The sequence below is a fragment of the Adiantum capillus-veneris genome, chromosome 25 (assembly GCF_014529385.1).
Source record: "Adiantum capillus-veneris isolate H3 chromosome 25, ASM1452938v2, whole genome shotgun sequence".
Taxonomy (NCBI): domain Eukaryota; kingdom Viridiplantae; phylum Streptophyta; class Polypodiopsida; order Polypodiales; family Pteridaceae; genus Adiantum; species Adiantum capillus-veneris.
In genome coordinates this window covers 22,856,867-22,869,288 of record NC_140955.1, presented here as the reverse complement: position 1 = coordinate 22,869,288, position 12,422 = coordinate 22,856,867, and the positions used below count along the sequence as shown (strand labels likewise).

General features: G+C 42.6%; 1 protein-coding gene across 1 annotated transcript in view; it reads right to left on the bottom strand.

The window, feature by feature from the left end:
• Window positions 1-10,573: 10,573 nt before the first annotated feature.
• Window positions 10,574-12,422, bottom strand: part of LOC147424560 (uncharacterized) — a 47,034-nt gene continuing 45,185 nt past the window's right edge. The window contains exons 4-8 of the mRNA XM_086500843.1: window positions 12,081-12,180; window positions 11,957-11,998; window positions 11,337-11,378; window positions 10,979-11,208; window positions 10,574-10,734 (exon numbers count right to left, since the gene is read on the bottom strand). Of these exons, the coding sequence (XP_086356969.1) occupies window positions 10,701-10,734; window positions 10,979-11,208; window positions 11,337-11,378; window positions 11,957-11,998; window positions 12,081-12,180 (448 nt within the window). The 3' untranslated portion in view covers window positions 10,574-10,700. The remainder of the gene's footprint in view (window positions 10,735-10,978; window positions 11,209-11,336; window positions 11,379-11,956; window positions 11,999-12,080; window positions 12,181-12,422) is intronic.

Below are 12,422 nucleotides of genomic sequence, written 5' to 3'. Positions count from 1 at the left end.
TGAAGTGAGTCTAACATAGAGAAGTTGTCGAGGGATAGGTCCTGTCTGACTTCTTATGGCTCAATAATGGTAACTTCATAGGCAAGTCTAAAAAGACTCCATTATTAAGACCAAAGCTCCCAAGGTGTGCAACATATCCCACATAGTGGGCTCAACAAAACTGATAAAAGATCCCAGTCCCACTTTCCCTAATATAATTCACAAAAACAGCCATTAATAGGCTTATTAAGGACCTCTCTTCTTAAGTAGGAAAAGAGAAACCAAATGCTCTGATACCACTGTAATGGAAATGGCCTATGAACTTTGAGAGTAGCGGAATTAGGAAATTAGGTGAAGCACTTTTGTGAAATTACTTTGTGAGCATAGCAGGTGAACTTAATTGATGGTAGCAACATAAACATGGTACTTAGTTAACTTGGCATGAACAATACTTTTGCAAGAGAGAGAGTTTAGAAAACATGACAATAGTTGAGGACCGGATTCATACGGATCCGGTCCCCCCTCCAATAGGCATTTGTATTATAGTCTCTCCCATCAAGAGAGCCTTGGTACAATACAATCTTTGTGTTCCTTGTGACCTAGGTGATGCAATGAAGATGGAAAGCTTCATGCATCACAAGCATAACATAAACTTTGTAGAAAGCATTAACTATCCCCAGCCTCAGTCCCAAGGCCTCAAACACCTTCGAAGGTGGAGAGAGCTAGCGGGGAATGAGGATAGGGAAGAGGAAGAAGAAACATTCCATAGGAGAAAGAAATAATTCTTCACTTATCATCACTCTTCTTACTAGCATACATGATAGCATAGTAATGAAGATGGAGAAGATGGCAAGCTTAAGCATTGAAGCATGGCGCTTAGTTGGATTTTCATTCCATAGCAAAGAGTGTTGGTGTAGGCTCTCACTTCTCACAAGCTTAGAGAAGGAGGTGGAGTTCCTCAACTTTCACCAAGTGAGAATGAATCCACAAAATGCGTGTGTGTGTGTGTGTGTGTGGTGTATATCCCCCGAGCACCCCCCTTGCTTGCTTGGGGCGAGTTATAGCTTTTACACATGTTTCAAGCTCATTGGACTCCTCTCCCCCCTAGCCAATCACATGCAACATAAATAGATGGGTAGTCTTTGGACAAGTGTCCTCCTTACCCCTTAGAGAGAGAGAGCTTGAAAATATCTAGATATTTGTTGGATAGAATTATAATCTCATTGGACCCCTCTTTAGCCCAACCAATAGCATTCAAGCACACCATGTGGTTAAGCATAGTGACAGTCTGACATGTGTCCCATGTGCCCTTTGAGAAAAGGGGTGCCCTTTGGGTGAGTGGAAGGTTATGTCAAAGATTTCCCTAACTTTGGGACTTTCATGCATAGGAAGCTTCTCAAGCACATTCCTCATTAAGTTTGTAGGGTCTCTTTTTGACTCAAGCACCTTACCCCCCATGCATGGGAAGCTTCTCAAGCACTTTCCTCATTATGTTTAAAGGGTCTCTTTTTTACTCAAGTATCTTACTCCCCATGCATGGGAAACTTCTCAACCACCTTCCTCATTAAGTATGGAAAGCACCTCAAGTACCTTAGTCATCAAGCATGACAAGCACCTCAAGCACCTTAGTCATCAAGCACGACAAGCACCTCAAGCACCTTAGTCATCAAGAATGACAAGCGCCTCAAGCACCTTAGTCATCAAGCACGACAAGCACCTCAAGCACCTTAGTCATCAAGAATGATAAGCGCCTCAAGCTTAGGTCAAGTTCCCACCTCAAGCTCCTAGCTTGCCTAAGGTCAAAGGACTTTTAACACTAACCATCGGAGGTCTTTGATGAAGCTAACCCTAAGATCTTTTAAGCTCCATCAGTTAACCTTGCTCTTTCATAGACCATCTCTCATTTGGACCCTTTTACCATTGGCCCCGTGTTGAGATAGATCCGTAAGCACATGCCTATATTCTAACCCTTGTTCCCGTTTATTATCTCACATTACATGATCAGTTTAATATGAGAAAATCGTTTGGGTTGGTTAGATATTAGATTTAATGGCATTACCTCTCTCTTGAAATCATAGTCATCCTTGACTATGACGGTAGAAGAGATAAAGCCATAGTCATTAGTCAATTTGTCTTAGCGGGTAGATGATCCCTTTTTACCCTACGACATCATTTTAAGATGGATGACTAATCCATTTGGTGCTTGGAAGACATAGCTACCGCAAGCATGTCTGCTCTTTAGTCCATTTTATTAAGTATGGAGCCTGATTTACCCTTGTAATTTTCTGTGGTAAAAGCGCACATTTGTAAGGCCCCCATTATGAGGAGAAGCCATCGTGCGTGAAGGAAAATCACTCACCGGAAACCAAAATTTTCACGGACAAGAATCAGGGGTAACTTTAAAGGCCTCGGGGGCAGAGGCCCCCGAGACTTTTTTTTCCGTCGAAATATTCTTTTTCACCGGAATATTATAGCCGGACGGCGGTCGGGAAGTGGTCGGAAAACAACCGGTCGGTTGGCCGGTGGTCGGAAGTCAATGGCCGGTGGCCGGTGGCCGAATTCAAAAGCGGACTTGTCTTCTCAAGGGCGGCCACACATGGGCGGATTGGAGGGTCCGATTTGGACTTATTCGCACAAGGGCGGCTACACATGGCTGTCTCATTAGAGAGGGCAGCCCTTTTGGCCTATAAAAGGAGGCCATTTCTACACACATTTCATAGTGTGAAGTTGATGCAACAAGGTGAGTGTGAGGTGGTGAGATTGAAGCAAGGCCGGAGCTCCATTAAGGGTATAATCCCTTTGTAAACTACTTCTTGTTTTGAAGTACTAAAGCCATTGAGTGGCTGCTTTCCCGTGGACGTAGCCCACATTGGGTGAACCACGTATATCGTGTGTACTCTCTCTCTCTCTCTCTCTCTCTCTCTCTCTCTCTCTCTCTACTCTATAATCTCGTGTATATAAATCTGTCTCTCTCTATTAAGTAATCTACTCAATTATCTATTTAGCTACGTCTTATTTCCTAACAACTGGTATCAGAGCAAGGTTTGCTCCTAGCTAAATTATCTCAAGGAAAGGATTCCTTGAATTGAGTGGGAGTTATGGCGGAGGAAGGGAAGCTCAAGATTGAGAAGTTCAACGGCAAAACTACCAACATTGGAAGATGCAGATTGAAGACTATCTCTACCAGAAGGACCTCTATTTGCCACTAGGCGGTCTTGCGAAGAAGCCCGCAACAATGGCAGATGAAGCATGGATTGTCCTTGATCGAAAGGCACTGGGAACAATCCGGTTAAGCTTGGCATCAACGGTGGCCTTCAATGTTTCGGAGATGAAGACCACGGAGGACTTGATGAAGTCACTTGACGACTTCTACGAGAAACCATTGGCATCCAATAAGGTATTTCTTATGAAGCGCTGGTTCAGTTGCAGAACACCTAATGACTTTAACACAAACATAAGTCAACTTCAATCAGTGAAAATCAATTTCGATGACGAAGTGCGAGCTCTCCTTATACTATCATCTCTACCGGATAGTTGGGACAACCTTGTGATGGCTGTAAGTAATTCTATCTCTGGCACAAATACTCTTAAGTTTGATGATGTTGTGGGTGTTCTCCTAAGCGAGGAAATGCGAAGGAGAAGCATAGGAGAATCATCAAGTGCTGCACTATCAGTGGAAACAAGAGGAAGGCTTAAGGAGAGGTTCAAAAACCAAAAGGGTCGTGATCGCTCAAGGCGGAGCAAGTCATGCACAAAGTCAGTTCTTGAATGTTGGAACTGTGGCAAGAAGGGCCACGTCAAGAAGGATTTCTAGTCCAAGAAGAAGAAGGAGACAGAGTCTCAAGACAACAAGCCAACATCGGAGGCCAATGTGGCAGGTAAAGTAGAGCAAGATGCTCTAATTCTCTCATTAGACAATGTGTCTAATTCCTGGATAGTAGATTCCGGGGCTTCATTCCATGCAACACCACACAAGCAACATTTCCAAGACTACACCAAAGGTAATTTTGGGTATGTATACTTGGGAGATGATGAAGCTTGTGAGATTGTCGGCAAAGGTACAGTTTCTGTCAAAACTGCTAACGGAAATGAATGGAAGCTTAAAGATGTTAGGCATGTTCCTTCTCTTCGCAAAAATTTGATCTCTACAGGGACAATTAGACTATGAAGGTCACAACATTGCATTCGGAAACAAACGGTGGAAGATCTCAAAGGGATCTTTGGTGGTTGCCAAGGGTGAAAAAGTCGGTACACTTTACTTGTGTACTATTAGCACACAACCTTCAGCTTGTGCAGCAACTACAGAAGTTGACAGTGCGGTGTGGCACTACCGACTTGGGCATATGAGTGCCAAAGGAATGCAAATCCTTCAAACAAAGAAGCTTCTACCAGGTTTGAAAGAAGTGGACTTAGAGTTCTGTGAAGATTGTGTTTATGGTAAACAAAAGAGGGTAAAATTTCAAAAATCAGGAAATGAAAGAAAAAATAAAAAACTTGAGTTGATTCATTCTGATGTTTGGGGTTCTGCAAGTACACCATCACTTGGTGGCTCATTGTACTATGTAACATTCATAGACGATGCGACTAGAAAAACATGGGTTTATGTCATAAAGAATAAATCCGATGTATTTTCCATAATTCAAAGGTGGAAAGCCTTTGTGGAGAATGAAACAGGCACCAAGGTTAAATGCCTCAGATCCGACAATGGAGGCGAATATTGCAGCCAAGCTTTTGAAAGATTTTGTGCTAGCAATGGCATTCGGAGGCAAAGGACAACCCCAAGGACACCTCAACAAAATGGGATTTCGGAAAGGATGAACATGACAATCATGGAACGAGCACGAAGCATGCGGCTACATGCAGGCCTACCGCTTGAGCTTTGGGCGGAAGCTGTAAGTACGTATGTGTACTTAATCAATCGGTCACCCTCAACGGCATTGGATGGGGGAGTTCCAGAAGAGGCATGGACAGGTAAACCGGTGAATTATGCATTTTTCAAAGTGTTTGGGTGTGAGGCTTTCATGCACATAGATAGAAGCCTAAGATCAAAGTTAGATGCAAAGTCCAAAAAGTGTTTTTTCATTGGCTATGGAGAAGGAGACTTTGGGTATCGCCTATGGAATCCTAAAGATGGTAAAATCTTAAGGAGTAGGGATGTAATTTTTAACGAACAAAATATGTACAAAGATTACTTGGAAAGAAAACAAACAAAAAAAACAGGTGATGAGTACATGGAGCTTGAGGACGGTGAAGACTCAAGGACTGCAAACGGTGACAATGTGCAACAACGTCGGCCAAATGAGGAGCCTCAACCTATTCCCCGAAGATCTATAAGAGCAAGTAGACCTCCAGAAAGGTTTGTTCCTTCCTTCAACCATCTCTTGATCTCAGATTCTGGAGAGCCGGAATCATATGAAGAAGCTATGCAACATGAATCCAAAGAAGAATGGACGAAGAGCATGCAAGTGGAGATCGACTCACTACATCGCAACCAAACATGGGAGTTGGTTGAGTTGCCTAAAGGTAAGCGGGCACTTCAAAACAAATGGGTATACAAGCTAAAGGAAGAAGAAGGTGGGAAGAAAAGGTACAAGTCTAGGCTTGTGGTAAAAGGTTTTTCTCAAAAGAAAGGTATTGACTTCAATGAAATATTTTCTCCTGTTGTAAAAATGAACTCAATTAGGCTTGTCTTAAGCCTTGTGGCTGCTCATGATCTAAATCTCGAGCAAATGGATATAAATACAGCATTCCCTCACGGTGACTTAGAGGAGGAAATCTACATGCTTCAACCAAAGGGGTATGAAGTAAAAGGTAAGGAGAAAATGGTTTGCAGATTAAAGAAGAGCTTGTATGGTTTAAAGAAAGCATCAAGACAATGGTACTTGAATTTTGATCGATGGATGTTGGATCATGGATTCACAAGATGCAACTCGGATCACTGCGTCTACACGGAGAATTTGGGAGATGGGAAATTCATCATCCTAATGTTGTATGTTGATGACATGTTGATTGCAAGTGCTAACATGCAGAACATCAAAGACCTAAAAGAGGAGCTGTCCAAATCTTTTTCAATGAAAGATTTAGGTGCTGCAAAGAGGATACTTGGTATGAAAATATCAAGGGACAGGACGAAGAAGACAATAAAGCTATCTCAAGAAGATTACATCAAGAAGGTACTAGAAAGGTTTGCAATGCAAAATGCAAAACCAGTTTCTACACCTTTGGCTGGTCATTTTAAACTAACGAAGGATATGTGTCCAAAGACACAAGAGGAAATAGCCTATATGTCTAAAGTTCCATATGCTGCAGCGGTAGGTTCTCTAATGTATGCTATGGTCTGGACAAGGCCAAACATTGCACATGCAGTGGGAGTTGTCAGTAGGTTCATGGACAACCCAGGTAAAGAGCATTGGCAAGCTGTGAAGTGGATACTTAGGTATCTAAAAGGAACAACAACAAATACTTTGTATTTTGGAGGAACTGATATTTTTCTAGAAGAGTATGCTGATGCAGATATGGCACGTGACAAAGATACTCGAAGGATCACTATTGGCTATGTGTTCACGGTTGGAGGCACAGCAGTAAGATGGGCTTCAAAGCTACAGAAAGTGGTTTCACTTTCTACCACGGAAGCAGAGTATGTAGTAATGACGGAGGCAAGCAAAGAAATTTTGTGGCTTCACAGATTCTTAGAAGAGCTTGGATTCAAACAAGACAATTGTGTCTTGTACAGTGATAGCCAAAGCGCTATCCATCTTGCGAAGAACTCAGCCTTTCATTCAAGGACAAAGCACATTGAGGTGAGATATCACTTCATACGCACTCTTTTGAAAGAGGGATAACTAAAGCTAGGAAAGGTGCATACAAGTGAAAATCCTGCAGACATGTTTACAAAGGTGGTCAACAAGGAGAAGTTGAGCTTTTGCTCATCTTCAATCGGCATTCAAGGATAAGAAGCCAAAATGGAAAGCAATCACAGGTTTGGTTTGGAGATCGGTCTCCAAGTGGGAGATTGTTAAGTATGGAGCCTGATTTACCCTTGTAATTTTCTGTGGTAAAAGCGCACATTTGTAAGGCCCCCATTATGAGGAGAAGCCATCGTGCGTGAAGGAAAATCACTCACCGAAAACCAAAATTTTCACGGACAAGAATCAAGGGTAACTTTAAAGGCCTCGGGGACGGAGGCCCCCGAGACTTTTTTTTTCGCCGGAATATTATGGCCGGACGACGGCCGGAAAGTGGTCGAAAAACAACCGGTCGGTTGGCCGGTGGCTGGTAGTCAATGGCCGATGGCCGGTGGTCGGAAGTCAATGGCCGGTGGCCGAATTCAAAAGCGGACTTGTCTTCTCAAGGGCGGCCACACATGGGCGGATTGGAGGGTCCGATTTGGACTTATTCGCACAAGGGCGGCTACACATGGCTGTCTCTCATAAGAGAGGGCAGCCCTTTTGGCCTATAAAAGGAGGCTATTTCTACACACATTTGATAGTGTGAAGTTGATGCAACAAGGTGAGTGTGAGGTGGTGAGAGTGAAGCAAGGCGGGAGCTCCATTAAGGGTATAATCCCTTTGTAAACTACTTCTTGTTTTGAAGTACTAAAGCCATTGAGTGGCTGCTTTCCCGTGGACGTAGCCCACATTGGGTGAACCACGTATATCGTGTGTACTCTCTCTCTCTCTCTCCCTCTCTCTCTCTCTCTCTCCCTCTCTCTCTCTCTACTCTATAATCTCGTGTATATAAATCTGTCTCTCTCCATTAAGTAATCTACTCAATTATCTATTTAGCTACGTCTTATTTCCTAACACATTTCATCCTCCCAGGTAGAGTGACAAATTCTAATGGTGTTTGAGAGAAGTCGTCATCCCAAACATGATTCTTAGTATGCATACTACTTAAATTTGTGCACAATAAGGAGATAATTAGTCTTATAATACAAAAAAATTAATCGTTTAAAAGAAACATGTACATTTGCTTACTCTAATGTAGCATTGTAAGGGCTCACAAGGTTTATACCATCCTTAAGGTGGATTCCTTGCATCCATCTAGCATCTTCAAAAGGACAATTTTGGAACTTAATAAGATACCATTGGATAATCTTACCATGTCATAGTATCTTGTCTTCATGCCGAAGGATAGCTTCGGGTTGTAGTACCTCTTCTTGGTCTTCAATTTTGGGAGGGTCTTCAATAATTGGTTCTTTTGGAGGCTCTCTTTTGTAGGGCTTAAGGAGGCTCATATGAAAAGCATTGTGTATCAGCCAATGGTTAGGCAACTTGAGTTGATAAGCCACCTCATTGATTGCCTTCAAAATATGAAAAGGACCATAGTATCGTTTTGCTAGTTTAGCATAATGCTTATGATGGCCCATAGGATTTTTGTCCGTCGTTTGTCTCAATCAAGCCTTAGGAAACTTAAGTAAGAGCTAAGCATTTTCTTTGAACATTAAGGCCCTTTTGTGCTTGTCAGCAACAGCTTTTGCCTTAGTTGAGAGATGGATATAGCCTCTTTAACCTTTTGAAAGATGCTTGCAGGTCATAGCTATGCTCATCAACAACGAAGATCTTCCCATGTACTTTAAGTAGCATGGGACTTTTAGGTCTTCCCTCTATGATTTCCAAAGGTGCTTTTTCCGTACAAGTATGGATAGTATTATTATACACATACTCTACAAGAGGTAAGTACTTTTCCCATTGTGAGCGTTGATCTACTTCTAGTACATAGTTCTTTAGTAGATCAAGAATCGTAAGATTGGCTATCTCACTTTGGCCATTCGTTTGCAGGTGATAGGCCGAAGAGAAATTCGATCTTGTACATAGATTCTTGAAGAGACCTTTCCAAAAATTACTAGTCATTCTAGGCTCTCTATCTGACACGATGGATATTGGCAATCCATGGTGTTTGAAAATTTGGGATATGAAGAGAGTTGCCATTTGGTGTGCCTTGATAGTCTTCTTGACATGGATAAAGTGTGCTTGCTTGCTAAACCTGTCAACTATTGTGCATATTCCCGTATTCCCATGGATAGACTTGGGTTACCTACAACAAATTTGAGAGAGATAGCGTTAACACACATACACAACACCCCCCCCCCGGGCCCGCTTTTGTCTCTCTCCCTTCCTTCCTCTCCCCTCTTTTTTCGTTTACTCTTTCAATTTTTCTTCCTTTTACACCATGGAGTCTTTAAAATGTCCTTAACATAATTAAAAGTTTTTGCCTTTTTCCCCTCTATGTGGAGTAACTCGCACATGCAATTTCAAATATATAGGCATATGTTTTTATAAAAGTGACATTAGATACGTGTCCCTCTCAATTAGCTACTCTTGCTACCATCTTCATGCATGTGGGTGCCTAGATATGGATTTTCTTCTAAGTGGAGGACTTTAGGCTAGTAAGGTCACAAAAAAGAAGCGAATGAAAAAGATATTTTCGATGTGCAGTGAGGATTCATGCAAGTTAAAAAATAAATTGGATGTATAGTATGATTTGCTTATGGGATGAAGTATAGTATGATCCCATTATTCAACTGCGTAGCATAACCAAGTCAACTTATTCGCTCATATATTGAATAACGTAGCATGCTTGGTAAATATCGAATACTATTAGCTCAAAGAAACACCTTGAATGGAGCAGAGTTTGGTCATTGCTACGATTGAGTGAGTGAGAGATGGCAACCTTTAGACTTGAGAAGGAATGTTGAGTACATGGTAGCTCATTTGGTGGACATGAGATATTCTCATTTAGTGGACATGACCTGAAGTTAAATGTCCCTCACCATGATATCATAACTAGCTTCTAGTGATTGAGCTCACGCTAAGCAAGTTGACACTTGTGTGTGTGTGTGTGTGAGAGTGAGAGAGAGAGAGAGAGAGAGAGAGAGAGAGAGAGAGAGAGAGAAAGGGGGGGGGCGGGGGGCAGGGGGCTCCCACAAGGCTGTTGGCTTTTTGAAAGGGTTTGTGAGTTTGGAGGATGTAGCTTTCAGCATGTGGTAAAGAGACTCAACATAGAAAGATGTGATATTGAAAGAATGCAAAGCTCAAAGAAAACAATTATCATGCTGCTTTCTTTTAGAGAAGCAAGAAAAAGCATTCTACTTATGTAAACTCAACACCTCAAAAACTCATCATCGCTCACCAAAAGAAGAGAGAGAGAGAGAGAGAGAGAGAGACAGAGATGTGACAAAAAAATTTAAAGGGGGAGGGATTCCAGCCCCCCCCCCCCCCCCCCCCCCCCCCCCGGCATGAGCTCCTTGATTTGGCCAACCTCACGGAGTGTATCCTGCAACCCACTGCACTCAGTGTGTGTTGTGAGAGAGAGAGAAACAGGTTGGGCGAGACGAGAGAGAGAGACCCCCCCGCCCCCCCCCCCCCACACGTGGCATGAGCTCCTTGATCTGGCCAACCTCACGGAGTGTATCCTGCAACCCACTGCGCTCAGTGTGTTGTGAGAGAGAGAGAAACAAGTTGGGCGAGACGAGAGAGAGAGAGAGAGAGAGAGAGAGAGAGAGGCCGCCGCCGGCAATGCTTGTCATCACTAAAAATTTCACCAAAATACACATGCGAGAGAGAGAGAGAGAGAGAGAGAGAGAGAGAGAGTGTTGTGACAAAAATTTTACATTGCTGTTTGCTTCTTGTAGCGTCATGTTACAAAAACTAAGTAGAACGACATTTGTACATCGCGTGGAGTAGAGCTTCCTTATGCTCCACATCTATATTACCACGAAACTACTCTACGGGTTTTGTCGGAAACAGTTCCAGCCTGCCAGAAGAAAAGCATTCTCTCTCTCTCTCTCTCTCTCTCTCTCTCTCTCTCTCTCTCATACACACACACACACACTCTTTTTTTTGCGAGTGCGGTGATGTACCTATGTGTTGTCGCACCTCTCTCTCTCTCTCTCTCTCTCTCTCTCTCTCTCTGTGTGTGTGTGTGTGCGCGTACGCGTGTGTGCAATTGTTTGCGTGCCAGCCGCTGGATGTACGTACTATAGCGCTTAGTAGCTTACCCAAGCTGCAGCTTAGAAGGAGGTGAATTAGGAGACGGTGGTAGCTGATGATGATGCGTCGAGGTGGAGGTACTGACGTTGCTAGGGCAGTCCTGTTCCTGCACCAACGTTAACGTTGTGGGGCTGCTCCTGCTCACTTGCGGCCCGCTGGCGCCACCGCCACCGCCCGGCATCATCAACATGCGCTCTGTACTCATATGCATGCCATATTGAGCTGTTGCCTCAGCAAGCTGTCCACATGACAAGCTCACCACATTTCACGAACTTTTACACGTACTCACTTGCGGCCCGCCGCAGGCGCATGTTTTGCAAGAAATAAACATTCATGTAGGTATATTTCACCTCTTAACTTTCCTACCTTCGTTTTCAGCACTTTGTTCTCCTCGTGAAGCCTTGCCTCCTGTTCACAGCATGCAAGTTAGCATTGAGAGAGAGAGAGAGAGAGAGAGAGAGAAATGTACAACCACAGATTATACATTTAATGTAATTACCAATATTTTCCTCAAATGTGTGTGTGTGTGTGTGAGAGAGAGAGAGAGAGAGAGAGAGAGAGAGAGAAAGAGTTTAGGGACATGTGTTTCATATTCAAATGTATTTCACCCCCAAAACGAAAAAAAATAAAAGTGGAGAAAAAGACTTTAATATTGTAGGAGGCAAACCCAAGAGACCTCCAACATCCGAGGAGACTTGAGCTAAAGAGCTGCTACTCAAAAGGGAATTGGGATAACGGATCTACCACAATTGGGTCCTCTTAACTTAGCAACAACGACTTGCTCATGACTGTATTTTTTGTTGTTTATAGTTTAGAAAGCAAAGAATACAGGTTGTATCATCCACAAATGAGGCATAACTTGATTAGTAGAGATGTTAAAATGTAACAAGGAGATAGATATGCTGCTCACAAGTGTATTCTAGTCACCCTTTTGTTTATAACCCTCTAAGTAACACTAATGTCTTCATGTAGATCAAATAAGTCACCTGTCTATACACCTCCTGCATTTCCCCTTGTAAAAGTTGTACCTGAAAATAGGAATCAAATCAAAAGCCTTCTCTTTTGTCATACAAGAAGTGTCACATTAAATAAGAACTATAGCATGCCTACCTTTTGGACCCTTACTTTGTTGAGTGCAGCCTCAAGTCTATTCTCAACATGTTGAATCTCACCGAGATCTAAAGGTAAGAGGTTCTCACCCAGCATATAACTATGACAATAGTACAATATAAAGTCAAAAAGTATTTTCAACAAGGTGAAATAAAGTCACATTGACCCACATTAATTACTCATTGCCTTTCTTTAAGAAAATAGCAAGACAAATGTAAACTTCTCTCTCATACTGGCCTTTCTTTACTCATGGTAGAAGAAAAGTTTTATGTATTTAAGTTTCCACATATATATGACACTATTCAAAGAGCTTCATCCATTGCTCCCTATAGTTCAATGTCT